Consider the following 18750-nt stretch of genomic DNA (forward strand, 5'->3'; position numbering starts at 1 on the left):
CTTCCTCCTCAACACAAAATTTCCAGATTGAGAATTATTTTTCCAGGTGCCCCAACTTTGCAACTTTATTAGCACTAGAAAACTAACACAACAATTCTTTGGGGGTTTGTTGGCAGGGAACAAGAAACATTCCTTTAAATGAGCTGATCTGTATTTCCTTGTAATCGTATTGTCGAAATATACATTTCTTACTGATAACAAAAGTAGATTTCACGTGGCCCCCAGAAAGTCATTATAGGGGAACTAAGTAAACGCTTTCAGAAAATGGTGTGACTGTCAGCCCTGGAGTTAGGCCATTGGGTGGTGTGGTTTCTAAGCTCTGCTCTTCCTGAAGAGGTAATTACACCTGTGTGGCAGTTGTTGCTATGGTCCCTGGTAGTCTCCCCGAGTTACTGCTTGCTCCAGTGACAACATAATAGCATTATTTTGTGAGCTGTCTCTAACACACAAAGATGAGACCGGTCTTTGGTTTTTCCTCTGTGAATATGATTTTCTGACCCACTACCAGTTACTCCAAAAAAGAAACATGCTCAGACCACGGTTTTTGCCTCCAGATGACCGAACCGTACGCGAAAGTGAGAGAAAAGCTGCCAAGCTGCATTTTAGTCAGTTGGGCAACAGTGAAAATTTTCTTTTAGAGGTGGATAAAAGGTAAGAAGATTCCTTACAAAAAATTTTTTAGTTTAGTTCTGGACATAGATCATAGTGAATTCCTGCTTAACTTCATTTTTCAGCAGAAATCTTCTATAAGTTATAAAAATCCTCAGATCAGGGAGAAAAGTATTCCACACATAGATTTATCTGGGACAAGAAACTGGCCCTCAGTGGGTAGTTTCCTGATTTCTTGGACTATTGGGTCTGGATATAATTGTTGTCAATTCTCTAAAGCTGATTTTTACAGTTTATAAATAAGGATAGTATGAGATAACTTAGCCCTCTCCATGCTTACCAATACTTTCTTGGCCATCAATCAGCTCATGGTCTTTTTCTCTTGAATTAGGAGGGTTATATTACCATGGGCAAGATTGTCAGAGACAAATTTGTTAAAGGACGAGAAAGGAAGCATTTCTCTACAAGACAAAAAGTAAAAATCTTATTAAAAGAACGTACCATTTTATTCTACCCTCAAATTCATGCTTTAAAAAATAGCTTTATTATTTTTGAAAAATAGACAGGAGTCATTACAATTTAAATATTACATAAAAGCACACGGAAAGAAGTCATAAATTCACTCTATCTCCTGCTCCTAAGAGTTAACTGCTAGTAATGTTTGGTTACCCTTCTAATCATTTGTGTTACAGACATATACAGATGTATCTATGAGTTCTTTTTTCTTATGACAAAAGTATGACATACCTAACTGTTGAGAATTTGGAAAGTTCAGAAAAAACACAAGGAATAAAATAACTCACACCACCCAGAAAGAAACACTAATTATGTTATGATAAGTATCCTTTTAGTTTTTGGTGTATGTGTGTGTGTGTGTTGTATCTATAATAATATGTGTGTATATATGCTAACATAGACAATATTTTTATAGTAATTTTCTTTCTATACATACCATTTTAAATTTAACAAGATATCACAAACGTATCCCCACAACACTTTTATGATCTTCTCCAGAATAAGTCTTTTGTTTGTTTGCTTGCTTTTTTATTGCCTTTCTCCCCACCACTAGAACATAAGCTCCCTGAAAACAAGAATATTGTTGGTCTTATTTATTTCAGTATCCCTAGTGCCTAGAATAGCATTTGGAACACAGGTGCTGAGAAGTAATTTTTGAGTAATGAATGAATGAAATTAATACCTGTTGGCCTAAGATCCTTCTCTTTTCCAGTAATTGACTCTCTCTGCTCTAATCTGTTCTATAATTTATAGTGTAGCCTCCCAGAGACCATCCTTAGCTTCCTGTTTTTTCTTAGTTCCCTATTTTTAAAAATCAGGTTTATTGAAGTTAATGTACATAGAATAAAATTATGATACAGACAGAAATGAAATGTTAGAAAATTATTTGTGCAAATATTTTGTAGATTACTACCTATTTTTAAATACATTGGGGTATCCTGTTTACTATAGAAATGCAGAGATTGAATGAATTCAGTGTATAACTGGATGAATAAACTTTCCAGTAAGGCAAATTAATTCCATTTCATTTATCTGTTTGATTTCCATATATTGGTTGGAAAACCAGAGGGAAAATGTTACTCAGGTACCCAATGTTAACATTAATGTCTTACAAACTCTTTAACCTTGGGTGAGTTGTTTTTTTTTTCCTGAGTCTCATTTCGCCCACCTATACTATGAATATAATAAATAAATAAAGGGGGCAGCGCCTGTGGCTCAGTCGGTAAGGCGCCAGCCCCATATACCGAGGGTGGCGGGTTCAAACCCGGCCCCGGCTGAACTGCAACCAAAAAATAGCCGGGCGTTGTGGCGGGCGCCTGTAGTCCCAGCTGCTCGGGAGGCTGAGGCAAGAGAATCACTTAATCCCAGGAGTTGGAGGTTGCTGTGAGCTGTGTGATGCCATGGCACTCTACCGAGGGCCATAAAGTGAGACTCTGTCTCTACAAAAAATAAATAAATAAATAAATAAAGGGGGTGGCTTATGATTAAATCAGTGATTGTAAAGGACCTTCCACATAGTCTATACTTCTGTATCTATGGTACTTCCCAAGGTACCTACCTCCAGCAAATATAGATACTTGCCTTTCTTGTCTAATTTTTTTAAATTTAATTTAACTTTTTGAAACAGAGTTTTGCTCTGTCACCCTGCTTAGAATGCAGTGGCGTGATAATAGCTTACAGCAACCTCCAACTCCTAGGCTCAAGTGATCTTCCTGCCTCAGCCTCCTAAGTAGCTGGGACTGCAGGTGTGTGCCACCACACTTGGTTAATTTTTGTTTATTTTTGTTTCAAACTCCTGACCTCATGCAGTCTTCCGGAGTTGGCCTCCCAGAGTGCTAGGATTACAGGCATGAGCCACCAGGCCCAGCCTCTTGTCTGTTTTTATAACTAATGGCTACCGTTTGTGCTGTAATTCTTGGCAGCAGAACCTTTCCTTCTGTGTGCTAACTGTGAATGTTCTCACAAAAGAAAATATCTTACTACCTCAGACTTAAGTTTGTCAGAAACAGAATAGGTTCTGAATTTTGTAGTTTTTACACTTTAAAGGCTGAACTATAGTGTCCTTCTCGTGCATTTCCTGGTATAAATATTGACTTTTTAAAAAGTATGGCTTTCACTGAAATATTTGTGAAATGTACTTAAATTAGTATATTTTAGAGCATTTGAAGAAGAAATGTGATCACTATGAACTGTTTTCTAAACAGCATTTACTGGCGATCTCAGAAGCCTTCTTTGGAGTTTTAAATGAATTATTCTATGTGGCAGCTCTAGGGAGAAGGCGATGAAAAACTGTGTGACAGATGAAAGTTCTGCATCGAAAGTCAATGCTGATGTTGACACCAGGATGGAAGCGGGTAAGTTTCGCTCTGTGATCATAAAATGATTAAAGTATCAGTTGTCTCAGCTGTCACAGCCAATCTTGGGTAGGATGAAGACAAAATAGCTTAGAAAGAACAAATTTGAAGCACGCATAAGATTTACTGGCTGTATTTTTTCTTCTTCCTCTCACTGCCAGAAGGACCTTACCAAGCAAACCTAACCCATATCCCATCAAAGGACAAGCTGTACTCAGAGAGTTAATTCCATTTTCATCACTTTACATCAGAAAATGTACCCATAAAATTATATTGCCCACCCCAGCAAGACGCTGAGCATTCCTTTGGTGGTTGATTTCATTAGTTAGAGACTCATGACTCATCTGCATCCATGCACCTCACAACCTGGGTCACCTGGGCCACCTGGGCTCCCCCATCAAGAACCTTTATGCTGCCGCTCTCTTGTGTTTGGGCTATTTGTACTCCTGGGGAATGTTTGTGCTATATTCCTATAAGCACTATTGGTAAGCTGATATGAATAAAGTGTTGATGCCACATTAATAGTCATGCCATAAGCTAAGAGAAAGTTTCTACCAGAGAAATTGCATCCATTCTGTCTTTGTGGGTTAGCCTTGCACTATAAGATAAATCAGATAACCTTTTGCTTGAAAAAACTTTCTTCTGTCTCTAGGCAGAAGAATTATACACAAACTCTAAAAATCAATTTCTAAAATGCCAGCAATCACTTTAATAGATTGACTTTGTAGTTTAGACGTTAAGAGTTTTCAGTTTATAATGCAATTTTTTTTCTTGACTTCTTATCTGTGCATGTGAACATTTTTTGATAAGTCATTTTGACAGTATTTTGTGGTAAAATTAGCCATGGTGAGGTATGATTTCCTTTTCTTTTCTTGGTGTTACAGTGCACATAAGTAATGAGAATGTAAGTTGCTTTATTTCTATTTATTTACTAATTTGTTTAGAGACGGGATCTTGCTCTGTGGCCCAGACTGGAGTACAGTGGTGCAGTCATACCTCTCTGCAGCCTGAGACACTGGGTTCAGGTGATCTTCCCTCCTCAGTCTCCAGAGAAGCTGGGATTACAGACATGAGCCACCATGTCCAGTGCTTTGTTTCATTTAAATAGCATTTTTAGGCTCAGCACCCATAGCACAGTGATTATGGTGCCAGCCACATACATCGAAGCTGGTGGGTTCAAACCAAGCCCAGGGCAGCTAAATTGACAGTAAAGTTGCTGTGAGCTGTGACGCCACAGCACTCCACTGAGGATGACATAGTGAGATTCTGTCTCAAATAAATAAATAGCATTTTTAATATTTTTAAATTGATGCAATTTTATTGTAATCATTTTGGAAAATGCTGAAAAGCATGAAGAACATTTTTATTACTTATAAGCCCATCCCTAAAGAGAGTTAATACTTTGATACACGGTGTTTCTTGATATACAACCTACTGTATTTTTTTCTAGTTACATTTATAGACTCATTTTGTTGAAGCATAGTTAGGCTTCATTTATGCCATATCACATCAACACACACATACACAAGATTCACTCCACAAGTCAAAATGTCTGAAAGCACACACCGTCTTCTGAGAATAAACTGCTTTACTAGACAAAGGGCCCATGTCTGAAGGTTCTTAGAAGCTCCAGCTGTTGCTTGGATTTTTTTAAAATATAAAATCTATTTTGCTACTTGAAATGTTAAGGAGCTTTGCTTTCTACTGAAAATTGTGTTTGTGCTAGATCTCTGGGGAGTGTAAGTGCTGTTGGTAATCTAATACGATCAAAGCAGTTATGCCACATTAGTGGCCTTGACATAGGCTAAGAGAAAATTTTCCGGAGAAAAGCTGCCACTAGCTCAGTTGTTCAAAACAATGTTTTCTCACCAGTCATTTCCAATGGTCAGGGAACCTCCACTATCTTGGATCCTCCTCCTGTTTTCCTAACATATAATCTTTGATTCTTTAAAGGTTCCTCTCTCCCTTCCCAAATCCCAAAACCTAGGCTCTGTCTTCAGACCTTCCTGAATGATATAAAGTCTTTCTCTACTCTTGCCCTTACTGATCTCATCTACTTTACAGCTTTATTTGCAAATAAATAAATTTATTATTGATTTATATTTATTTCATATTACTTCCTCACATCTTAAATATGTTGGTCTAGCTTTGACAGCCTGTATTGGTCTCTCTCCCTTCCTTCCTTCCTTCCTTCCTTCCTTCCTCTCTCTCCCTTCCTTCCTTTCTTTCTTTCCAGAATCTCACTTTGCCACCTTGGTAGAGTGCTGCTGTGTCATAGCTCACAGCAACTTCAAACTCTTGGGCTCAAGTGATTCTCTTGCCTCAGTCTCCCAACTAGCTGGGACTACAGGCACCCACCACAACGCTGTGGCTATTTTTAGAGATGAGGTCTCGCTCTTGCTCAGGCTGGTCTCGAACTCTTGAGCTCAAGCAATCTACCAGCCTCTGCCTCCCAGAGTGCTAGGATTACAGGCAGTCCTCTATTTCTGTTGAGCAACCAGTAAGATATGCTTAGAATCACCATTGTTTAACTTTCCAGCCCCTCAAGCTAAACATGTCCAAAATGATCCCCAAAAGAAAACAAACAAATGGACCCTTTCCCCCAGCTCTCAACAGCCCTGAACAGGTTTCACTGGTGCTGCCACAACTTTTGCATTACCCTAGCCCGGATCCTGTTGGGGTTTGCTACTGCTGCTCCTCTAAAGCCCAGCTGAACGTTCACACTCTCCTCAGTTGATGCGCCTCCCTTTCCATTTCATAATAGAGTCTTAACAAGCACAACTCAATAGCTATCAGCTCTGGGCCGTTAACTCAGTTAATCCTCACAACAAGGTGGTTTTGCAAATGAGGAAACTGAGACCCAAACAGGTAAAATAACTTGCGCTAGGAATAAAGTAGCGGATCTGGGATGCAAAGTCTGGTCCATCCTCATCAAAGTCCTCTCACCCAGTCTCTACTTCCTTCAATTCATTTTGTACTTAACTGCCAGATTAATGCTCTTAAAACACAGCTGTAGTAATTAATTACACTTGCCCGCTCAAAAAATTCCACAGCCCCAGTCGCCTATTAAGTCTCAACTCCTTCACCTGCCATACACAAAAAAGGCTGCCCTGTGCTCTGTCCACAATTTATCTCTTCAGCCTGACCTGAAACCTTATCTCGTATTTCTCAGCTATCATGTCCAGTCAAACCAGACTTCTCTCCTCCCAAATAGTCCTTCTTTGTGCCTTCTTTCCAGCAACACATAGCAGTGTTATAATGAGGAGGTAAAATACACAAGCTCAAAGACAGCTGTGCATGGGGTGTTCCTGGTACCCTGGACCTTTGCTTAAAATACTTTAATCAAATCCTACCCTTTCTTTTTTTTTTTTTTAAACATTTTTATTTTTTTGTTATATTTTGGCCCAGGTCAGGTTTGAACACACCACCCTCAGTATATGGGACTGGCACCCTACTCACTGAGCCATAGGCACCGCCCAAATCCTACGCTTTCTTTATGACCCATTCAAAGTCCATCTATTTTAGCAAAACTTCTGTTTCCTCAACCAAAAGGGTTTTTCCTTTCTTTGTAAACTCATATAATTTGTCTTCTGGAACATATACTCTGGAAATAGAAAAAGCAAACATTCCCTGAAGCACTTGCTCTGCATCATTAGAAAAACTGAGATAGGCGTGGTGGGTCTCGCCTATAATCCTAGTACTCTAGAAGGCCGAGGTGGGTGGATAGCTTGAGCTCACAAGTTCAAGACCAGCCTGAGCAAAAATGAGACCCGGTCTTTACTAAAAATAGAAAAACTGAGGCAAGAGGATTGCTTGCGCCTGTGTTGGAGATTGCTGTGAGCTATGATGCCACAGCACTCTACCCAGGGCAACAGCTTGAGACTCCGTCTCAAAAAAAAAAAAAAGAAAGAAAGAAAAAAAGTTGAGACAAACACATGAAAGAACTAAGTAACTTTTCCAATGGTGTATATGAAAACGTCCAAGGAATGATACAGATAAATATTCTTCAAACCCAGGGCTAATCCCAGATACCTCCTAGAGGTCCCCAGGAAGTTTAAGACACTTTAATTTTGTGTTTTTGTTTGATAGCAGTTAAGAAAACTATTGAAAAGATATAAAGGCAAAATAGCTCTTTTGCAGTGACAATCTGGGTTTTTTTTAGAAAATCGACTTTATTTTTTAGAACAGTTTTAGATTCACAGCGAAACTGAGCAGAAAGTACAGAGTTCCTGTAGACCCCATGCCTATATACACACAACCACCACTATCATCATCTTCCACCAGAGTGGTGCATTTGTTACAAAATGATGAAACTATATTGACATATCATTATCACCCAAAGTCCACCATTTACATTGAGGTTCACTCTTGGTGTTGTACATTCTATGGGTTTGGTCAGGTATAATGACATATGCCCACCATTTTAGCGTCACACAGAATACTTTCACTGCCCTAAGAATTCCTTGTGTTCACCTGTTCATTCTTTCATCCTTCCTAACACCTGACAACCAGTTACCTTTTTACTGTCTCTACAGTTTTGCCTTTTCCAGGATGTCAGAGAGTTGGAATCCTATAGTATGTTGCCTTTTCAGATCAGCTTCTTTCACTTAGTAATGCAAACTCATGGTTCCTCCGCATCATTTCATGGCTTACTTAATAGCTCTTTTCTTCATAGTACTGAATAATATTCCATAGTCTGGATGTATCACGGTTTACTCATCCACACACCCACTGCAGGACATCTTGGTTGCTTCCAAGTTTTGGCAATGATGACTAGAGCTGTTATAAACATCCATGTACAGGTTTTTGTGGGGGTGTAAGTTTTCAGCTCATGTGGGTGATTACCGAAGAACATGATTGCTGGATCGTATGGTTAGAGTATGTTAAGTTTTGTAAGAAACTGCCAAATTGTCTTCCAGTATAACCGTTTTAAGATGTCCTTTTTTATGTATATACGAAGTTTAGTTTCTTAAATTGCAGTTTCTTGCACTGGATTCCTATCCTCAGTGTTCAACATCCTCAATGTTTAATGTTCTAATAACATTGAGCTTGAGAAACACAGATGTGGCTGGTGACATGCTCATCAGCTCAGAGTGTGCTATGCAAAGTGGCTTAGACTTTGTGGCACAGGAACTAAAACCACCAGACCTTACAGGAGTCTCAGGATAGCCTGAAAGGAGAGGTAGCACATTTTGGTCAGTTGGGGGTGTTGTGAACAGCTGTAGAGAAGTGGTAATGAGCATGGCAGGTCATAAAGAAAGCTGAATGATGGTGTGGTTTGGGAGGAGCGTTTGTGTTGGGTAAAAGGTCAGATTCTGGAGTGCAATAAAAGCCCTGCTAAAGATAATTTACAGTTATCCTGTAGGTATACGTGTATGTTTAGCACACTGAGATTCTGTAAGTTGAAAGGGACCCTGCCCACTCTTTCAGCCACTTCTTTTTTTGCCTTTAAATAGAATCATACCTAAAATGTACTGATTTAATGAGTATCTTTTTTTTAAGCAACAGGGTAGAGTTTGTTGACGGGGAGAACAGAACCTCTGGCAATGGGGGGAGTCCAAATGGGAATCCCCCAATTTAATGAATATCTTAATTATAAAATAACAAAGAAAAACTCACCATAATCACCCTTGGCTTGTTCCTCTCTAGCAGATGTGCCAAGGTCATCTTCATAACTCATTGAAATTTATCCTATTTCAACTTGTTGATCCTTCTTGTCTCTTGGTTTTCCATGATGGAGTTTTGATTGGATACAGGTCAGCTTAGCAGAGACACCCTGCCCCCAATACTCAATCAAGATAGAAGTTAATTTCTCTCTCACATAGAAATCCAGATGTTGGCAGTCTAGGGCTGTTATGGGGGAAACTTCTTTTTTTTTTTATTGTTGGGGATTCATTGAGGGTACAATAAGCCAGGTTACACTGGTTGCATTTGTTAACTAAAGTCCCTCTTGCAATCATGTCTTTATGGGGGAAACTTCTAAGTGGAATAATGACTATGAGGGAGAGGCACCTAGCAATCTCTGCCACAGTGGTGGTGAGAGCAACTCAGCAAAGTGCATATCTATTGGGCAAGACCAATTATATCCATATTTTAGCCATAAAAAGAAATGAAGTACTGATACATGCTACAATGTGTGTCTTAAGGACATCATGCTACGTGAAAGAAATCAGACAAAAAGACTATATATTGTATGATTCCATTTATATGAAATATCTAGAAGAGGCAATTCCATAGAGATATAAAGTATATTCTGGTTGCCAGGGGATGGCAGAAAGGGGAGAATTGGGAGTGACAGCCATGGGGTTTCTTTCTGGAATAGATACTGGTGGTGGTTTCTACAAAGACTTAGGTCACAACCAGCAATTTCTGCTGTATCTTGTTTCTTCTGTAATACTACCGCAACAGGAACCATAAAATTTAATAGGTCACGTCACTTTGAGAAAACTAGTTCTGTCAAGTCCAGTGATTGGAAGAGCATCTCATGTTTAAGTAGGACATTTAGTCCCAGAAGGCAATTCAGAAATAGGAAACATCTTAGAGCCCTAAACAGGCTGAGGGGCAGATTCTCAAGAGACTGGTTCATTCATGCTGTATTCTCAGTTGCCCTGGCTTCAGTAGCTTTCTGTTGCCAGGCAAGTAGAAGAAAATGAGCAGAACGGTACGTTGTTTAACAAAGCCCCAAGCTTTTGACAGTATCTTAATTCTTATACAATCCTCCTAGGGGAAAAAGACTCCCTACACAAAGCAAAACTCTTCTTTTCATCCAAGTTGCCCCCAGAAGATATCAAATCCCAGAATTCTATAACTAATAAGTATATTGATCAAAAATGTGGGAAATTTTTGTACAAGTGTGGACGATCCAATAGAATTTCAACTATCTCTTCTTGGTAACAGTTTCCAGGGTGGCCAAGTAGGATATAGTTTTTGTTTTTCCTTTTTATTTTTAAAATTGGCAAAAATCATAGGTAAATCATATGCCTAATCAAAGGCAAAAAAGTACTGTAAGACCTAAGGATTTATTATTCTTCTCTGTGAAATAGGTTCTGATTCATTTTTCTTTTTCCAAGTGAGGAAATCAAGGCAGAAATAAGCTGGTTTGATATGGTGAATCACTGCCGATTGCTGATTAGTGTATTCCTAGCTTATCCTTTGGTAGCTGGAGATTGTTGAATTGGTATCAACATTTATTGTTTATTCACTTAGGAAATGTGCAAAATGTTTGCCTTCCTCTCATTCTATTGGGCATTTCATAATTTATGAAGCCATTTCATATTCATTTTCTTGTTTTCACCTGGCTTCCACCCTTAGAGAAAGACATATTAGGTTTTATCATCACCGTTTTACAAATGAAGTGAGGGATTTAGAGCAGTTAGGAGTTTTGTCCAAGTTCACAGGGTTTCCAAGTGGTGGCACTAGAACTAGCACTCAAGCTTGTGACTTCCCTTACAGTATCTTTCCATTAGACTCGCTGCCTTTGAAATCTGGTCAGTGCTTCATTGTATGCCTTTTCTTTTAACACAGACTCAAACAAAGGCCTTTTTATTTCTTTCCCCAACCGGGAAATAAAGGATTCCCTAACATGTAGTTCTGCAACCCAGGGCAATGACACACCAGATCAGAAATTGGACACTTTCCCACCAGGTACACAGGTAAGGTATTTACTCTCTTGCTGATCTGTTGAGTAGTCGATGATTTATACTAATAATTCAGTAGACTCTCAATTATTTATGAAGTTCTAAGAGGACATGTTTGATGAAGGCATTTTAGACCCTTTAAAAAAGGAAAGGACCAGGGTGGTGCCCATTGCTCAGAGGAGTAGGCGCCAGTCCCATATGCTGGAGGTGGAGGGTTCAAACCCAGCCCCGGCCAAAAATAAACAAAAACAAAAAAAAGGAAAGGACCAGACAGGATGAAAAGTACCATCTCCATTTGTTTCAATCTCCCCCTTTTGCTCTCCCCTACTAACCTATTATCAAATGTCATATAACTTTAGTACATATTGTGTACTGGTATTTTGTTCCTCAAATAGGAATGCAACTATTATAATTGGGTATTTTTATTTCTTTTTTTATTTTTTGAGACAGAGTCTCACTTTGTCACCCCTTGGTTGAGTGCTGTGACATCATAGCTCACAGCAACCTCAAACTCCTGGGCTCAAGTGATTCTCTTGCGTCAGCCTCCCAAGTGGCTGGGACTACAGGCGCCCACCACAACACCTGGCTATTTTTAGAGACAAGCTCTTGCTCTGGCTCAGGCTGGTCTTGAACCTGTGAGCTCAGGCAATCTACCCGCCTCGGCCTCCCAAGTGCTGGGATTACAGGTGTGAGCCACTGCACCCAGCCTTGTTATAACATTTTAAGATTCTGGCTTGGCACCCATAGCTCAGTGAGTAGGGTGCCGGCCACATACACCAAGGCGGATGGGTTCAAGTTAGGCCCGGACCTGCTAAACAATGACAACTGCAACCAAAAATAGCCGGGCACTGTGGCAGCGCCTGTAGTCCCAGCTACTTGGGAGGCTGAGGCAAGAGAATTGCTTGAGCCCAAGAGTTTGAAGTTGCTGTAAGCTGTGACGCAATGGCACTCTATCAAGGGCGACTCTGTCTCAAAAAAAAAAAAAAAAAAACAGATTAGCATTTAGTTTTGGAGATTCTACTTGGGTGACTTTACCTACCATTTTTTTTAAATCCTAGTTTTGATTTGAAGAAATGGAGATGAAGGAGATTCTAATCTACAGCTAAATGTACTTTTTAGATAGAAACAAACAAAAACTTATGTGAAATTATTTCTTGAAGTTAGAGAAAGAAGGAAATTGAATAGCTTGCTATATATCCTTTTATATATTTATTTATTATTTTATTATTATTATTATTTTGAGACAGAGTCTCAAGCTACTCAGACTTGAGTAGCTTGGACTCTGTAACTTGGAGGTTACAGCAACCTCCAAGTCTTGGGCTCAAACGATCCTCTTGCCTCAATTTTTCTAGTTTTAGTAGAGACAGAGGTCTCACTCTTGCTCAGGCTGGTCTCAAACTCGTGAGCTCAAGCTGTCCACCCAACTCGGCCTCCCAGAGTGCTAGGAATATAGGCATGAACCACTGCACCCAGACTATATATCCTTTTAGTTTAGGAAATGAGGAAGTGGGATTTCTTTCCATGACTACCAAAAAGATACTGAATACGTAAGATAATTTTTTAAAAAGCAATGCTAGATGGTTTTTCATTTTGCTTCAGTCCTTACCTAGTTAAATTGCAGATTAATTTTAAGCCTATTACAACTGCCGTTAGTGTGCTTGCTTTGGCAGCATGTATACAAAACTTGGAATGATACAGAGAACATTAGCATGGCCCCTGCACAAGGATGGCGAGCAAATTCATCAAGTGTTCAGTATTTTTAAAAAAAACAAAACTTCGCATTAGCTACTGTGGTCCATAGATTTTCCAGAAGATAAAATAAGTACAAATCCTTTAAACAGAAAAAACAAAGTTGGAAAGTGTAACCTCGTCTAACTTTATAATAAACTATCCAAAGTACAGAAAATACAGTATTCCACAGTTTGGTATGTCCTTTACCTTCTAAGGATATTAAGGCAATTCTGGAATCTTCTTTTATTGGAACTGTTTTTTAATAGGCTTCAATCTGGATGTTTACTTAAAGGTCTGTCTTCCTTGCTAGCAAGGATGGTTTTCCTCATTAATAGGAAAGTATTCCAAGCTGATAAGCTGACATCTGAATGCCCATGGACTTCTTTCTATGTAGTACCTAAATTGTCAAACTTTTTACAGATGCAGGAAGTGGCAAAAAGGGAGATGCCAAGTGACAATCACCAGGAAGATGGTAAGTATTTTGCTCATTGAGTATTTTTCCCCACACTAATCAGGGAAATCTGGATGTGATGGGATTTGGGAGATGAAGGTGTCTCAATCCAAAGCCCTATTTGGTGAACTAACTCTTTTCTGCTTTCAGGAGGAACTGGATGCTTAGTGACCTGTGAGGTTTTTCTGCTTGAATAGTGATATTTTGACTTCCTTTGTTCTTGATTTTCTATATTGGCTGAATATTCTGCTTTTTTTTCTTATTTTTCTTTCCTTCTTTTGGATTTATTATTGTTTATTCATGTATTTTTTCCTCTCTATTAGTTTACAAGGTATACAATGTCTCTTTACTTTTACTCCCAAAATAACAATATGTGTCCTTAACTTTACAATTTTTAAATTAATTAACACCTTAACTATTCTCTTGAGGAGATAAAAGAATTTAGAATTCCTTATTTCCTTTAATCCCTCCTGACTTATATATAATTATTATTGTTATGGATTTTATTTATTTATTTATTTATCCATTTTTTGAGACAGAGCCTCAAGCTGTCACCCTGGGTAGAGTGCCATGGCATTACAGCTCATAGCAACCTCCAACTCCTGGGCTCAAGTGATTCTCTTGCCTCAGCCTGCCAAGTAGCTGGGACTACAGGCACCTGCCACAATGCCCGGTTATTTTTGGTTGCAGCCATCATTGTTGTTTGGCGGCCTGGGCTGGATTCGAACCCACCAGCTCAGGTGTATGTGGCTGGTGCCTTAGCCGCTTGAGCCACAGGCGCTGAGACATTATTATGGATTTTAATTCTCTCTCTCTCTCTTTTTTTTTTTTTTTTTTTGTTGTTTTTGGGGGACAGAGTCTCACTGTATCACCCTTGGTAGAGTGCTGTGGTGTCACAGCTCACAGCAACCTCCAACTCTTGGGCTTAGACGATTCTCTTGCCTCAGCCTCCTGGGTAGCTGGGACTACAGGCACCCACCACAATGCCCAGCTATTTTTTGTTGCAGTTTGGCCTAGGCCAGGTTCAAACCCACCACCCTCAGTATATGGGCCTGGTGCCCTACCCATTGAGACATAGGTGCCACCCGATTCTCTATATTTTTAAAAACCTCACAAGATATTTTTATACAGTTGATGTTCATTTAAATTTATCCATTTATTTACCACTGTTCACTCATTTCTTTTTTCCTTCCCAGACTTCCCTTCTGAGATCATGTTCCTTTACTTTACATACGAATGGTGATGATCTCAAAATACCTCCATTTCACTATCATTCTTGAAGAATAATTTTGCTGGGAAGAGATTTCTAGGTTGGCAGTTAGATCTTTCAGAATGTTGATAGTCCTCACTATATTCTGTATCTTATGGTAGATTTTGATAAGTCAGTTGGAAGTCTATCACTCCTGCAAGGATATGTTCCTTTTTTCTCTGGCAACTTTTGAGATTTTCCATTGTCTTTGGTTTTCTGCACTCATTTTTCTCTCTTATTCTTCTGGTACTGTTGATTAAATAAATACATGTCAAAAATTTTTACCTTGTCCTCTTTGTCTCTTATTCTTTTATATTTGTCATCTTTCTTGTCAGGTCTTTATTCTTTTTTTTTTTTTTTGTGGGTTTTTTGGCAGGGGGTGGGTTTGAACCCGCCACCTCCAGCATATGGGACTGGCGCCCTACTCCTTGAGCCACAGGTGCCGCCCAGGTCTTTATTCTTAATAATTTCTTCTGATATATCTTTCAGTCTACTAATAACATTTTCTTTAGCCGTGTCTAATTTGCTTTTAGACTTGTCTGCTGATAGTTTTTTGTTTTTTTTTTTTAAGACAGTCCTGCTTTTTTGCCCATACTAAAGTACAGTGGTATGAGCAGAATTAACTGCAAATTTGAACTCCTGGTGATACATCTGCCTCTGCCTCCTGAGTAGCTAGAACTACAGGCATGCACCACCATGTCTGGCTAATTTTTTTTTTTTTTTTTTTTTTGTAGAGCCAGGGCCTCTTAACGTTGCCCAGGCTGCTCTTGAACTCTAGGCTCAAGTGTAAATTCTTAATTTCAGTTGTTTTCCTTCTCAGTTCTGTACATTTAATTTGGTTCTTCTTCCAATCCACTTGGTCACTTTTTATTAGAAGAAAATTTTTAACTGGTTTTGTATTTCTTTAGCTATAGTAAACATTATTGTTTTATAGGCTATATAATTAATTCCAATATCTTATCATTTGTGAATCTGTGTTTGTTTTTTCTGTTGGTTATAACTTGCATTGTCTTGTTTCCTTTTTATTTGGTTGATTGGTTTTAGCTGTTCACTGGCTATTATATTTGAAAAATTATTTGTAGGGATGATTGAAAGTCTTGAATGAATGTATCTTTTCTAGAACAGATTTTCATTCGCTTCTACCAGCTACATGGGACACCCTAGCATTCTAGGATCATCTTAGTCCCAGCTCAAGTTTTGAGGTTCCCTGGACCAACCAGATGATGCAAATCTGGATTACCAGTCAGTACAAAGGCTGGTTTATTTCTAGTTTACCTTTACTCTGAAGGTTGTATCCTGCTCAGGTTCCATCCTAATGGGTGTATGTACGTGGGGAGGGAGAGATTTGTCATGCTCCTCACTTTGGGTGGACCCTGGAGTTGGAAATCTTGCTCTAAAGGGCCTAAAATAAATGTAGCTTCAAGTGCTGGACTTATTTAAATGGGTTCCTGCTTTTTTCTAGATTTTGGCCTAGAAATTCCTCACTATCATGTTAGCTCTTTGATGGTTTTAAGAATATACAATATATCATCCCACTTTTTAAATGTCATCACCAGGTGGTTAGCGTGAATTATCTAATTTGCCATTACTTGAAACTGAACTTCCTTTCTTAGATTCTTTTCATTACCTAAAGATATTTTTCTATAGCATTTCCCCACTGTATATGTTGATAATAGGTAAGAAATTAATATTCTTGTAAGTCCTATAAAATTAGAAGGTAGTTGGTTGCCTTTTTTTTTCATAGAGACAATTGTGGTCTACACTGTATTGCCTAGGCTGGTCTCCAACTCCTGGGCTTAAGTAACCCTTCCACCTCAACATCCCAAAAGACTACGATTATAGGCACAAGCCACTAAACATGACCTATTTTGAAGTTAGTGTGATTAACTCAAATGTATATTTGTTTCCAAAGTAAGCCCTTCAAGCATATGAAGCCACAAAAGCACCAAAGAGCTCAAAGCCTTCTCTTTTTGTCCACTCTTCTTGCCCTGTTATGAGGCTTTTTTGGAGATGATAGAGATGAAAGAAAGGCTTTACAGCTAGGTTAGTACTTGGGCTAGGGATTTTCATAGGTTTTGCATTTCCTACCATTTAATTGGCTTAGGATAGTGGTTCCCAATTAGTGAACCTAAAGCCTCTAGGTGGAGTTTGAGGGGTAGGAGTAGGCTTAGCTTTATTACAAGGAGTCTATGTAATCAAAGACCAATTACTGTCAAATTCAATCATAAAATCACAACTACTGTCATGGGGGGTACACCAATTTTTTTTATGAATTCAGTGTCTAGAACACTCTGATACTTCAGTTCCTAGGGGATTCAGTAACCAATTTGTCTTCAGAATGTTACAGATTCTTTACTCTTTACACAAATGCCCCACATGTTTTATTAGTTGTGTTGATGGTATTCCCTGTGGCAGTATTTTCATCACTTTATTCTACCGTCTATCAAAATTATAAAGCAGCTGAGCATGGTGGCTAACACCTATAATCCTAGCACTTTGGGAAGCTGAGACAGTAGGATTGCTGGAGGCCAGGAGTTCAAGACCAGCCTAAGCAAGAGCAAGACCTGATCTCTACAAAAAATAGAAAAATTACCCAGGCATTGTGGTGGTATACACCTATAGTCTTAGCTACCTGGGAGGCTGAGGCAGGGGGATTGCTTGAGCCTGGGAGTTTGAGGCTGCAGTCAGCTATGACGAAGCCACTGCACTCTAGCCCAAGAGTGCAGACACTGTCTCAAAACAAACAAAAAGTTATAAACCACTTCTTCCTGAGAACCTTTTCTTGTAGACAGTATGTTCAGTAAACAGAGGTACTCCCAACCAGGCCAAAAGAATTCTCATGATGTTTTGATTTTTTTCTCTTGGTGCTGATTAGAATTCAGACACTACTCGCCTCGTCAGTCCACAGTTCGATCCCCAGAGAAGATGACTAGAGAAGGGTACCGAATATGTTTTTTTGACAATAAATCTTCAGGTTCTTCTCCAGAAAAGGACTTGATACCAAAACCTGATGTGTACCAGCTTACCCATGATGCCTCCTTGAGTAAACGTCTGGACGTGGGTGATTCTAGCCAGATCCATCCTTATCCATTACCTTCAGATGTTGGTCTGGAAAATTATGATAGTCATTATTCTCAAATTTTATCCATGCACGGAAATCTTGGTAAAAGACCTCAGAGAAGCAAGAACTATCGAGAATATCGCATAAAGCCTTCAAATGATATAAGGGCCACTGCATCCCATTCCTGTGGAGACTTACAGACTTCTCTGTCAAACCCTGACTCCAGCACCGGAAGGCTTTTGAAACTTAGTTCAGGTAACAACTTCCTGTCAGTTTACAGGTTTGTTTCATAGGTATGAAAATGGAAGGTATAATTGGAAATTTTGGATTAATATTTCTTAAATTGCATTAGCATTTCTTAAATTGTATTTCAAGGTTACTGGTGATTCTTGGAACCCCCAGAAATCTGCAGGGCATAAGTTTCATATGATAGATACATTAGAGAACATTTATAGAATGTGAACTTCACAATTATATGCTGATTTAGTTAAGTAGCATCCTAGGACATGTTTCTAGCACCATCGAGTCTTGTTTGGCCATGGTCATTTCTATTCTGAGTCACTTTAATAAGTTAGTTTTATATGAGTGATAGAGACCATTCAGTTGTTTATTTATTCAACAAAACTCACCTATAATGTTCCATACACTGTCCTAGCTCTGTAAACAAAGTAACAAACAAAATTCTGCATATACATGACCATAATTTTACAAGTCCCTAATTTTATGGAGTTTACATTATAATGGGAGTAAAATAGATGATAAACATCTTAACATAGAAACATATGCCAGGTTATGATAAGCACTGTGAAGAAAAAATAAGGGTACAGAAAGTAAGAAGGAGATGATATTGTAGATAGAATAGTCAGGGAAAGCGTCCCTGGTGAGGTGTCATAAAGGTAGAGACTTGAATGAAGTGAGAATGTAAGCCGTGTGGATTTTTCTAGACAGTGGGAACGATAAGTGCCAAGTTCCTGAGGCTGAGACACGCATGCCAAGTTCAAGGAACAATGAAGAGGCCCGTGTAGCTACAGCATAGAGAGGGAAGTGTATAGATGAAGTCAGAGAGTAGCCAGGCTTTTATTCTGAGTGAGATCAGAAGTAGTTGGAGGATATATAGCAGGGGAGTGGTGTGGTCTCACTTA

The 18750-nt window shown here is 38.9% G+C and overlaps 1 protein-coding gene and 1 non-coding gene across 2 annotated transcripts in view; both read left to right on the top strand.

Moving 5' to 3' along the window:
* The window catches only part of LRRC36 (leucine rich repeat containing 36), a 51303-nt gene that overhangs the window by 16213 nt on the left and 16340 nt on the right, over positions 1-18750 (top strand). The window contains exons 4-8 of the mRNA XM_053603924.1: positions 555-651; positions 3391-3479; positions 11004-11131; positions 13268-13319; positions 17423-17863. Of these exons, the coding sequence (XP_053459899.1) occupies positions 555-651; positions 3391-3479; positions 11004-11131; positions 13268-13319; positions 17423-17863 (807 nt within the window). The remainder of the gene's footprint in view (positions 1-554; positions 652-3390; positions 3480-11003; positions 11132-13267; positions 13320-17422; positions 17864-18750) is intronic.
* LOC128580053 (U6 spliceosomal RNA) lies at positions 12771-12877 on the top strand. Its single transcript, XR_008378413.1, has one exon. It is a non-coding gene; the product is annotated as a U6 spliceosomal RNA (small nuclear RNA).

The sequence above is a fragment of the Nycticebus coucang genome, chromosome 2 (genome assembly GCF_027406575.1).
Source record: "Nycticebus coucang isolate mNycCou1 chromosome 2, mNycCou1.pri, whole genome shotgun sequence".
Classification (NCBI taxonomy): Eukaryota; Metazoa; Chordata; class Mammalia; order Primates; family Lorisidae; genus Nycticebus; species Nycticebus coucang.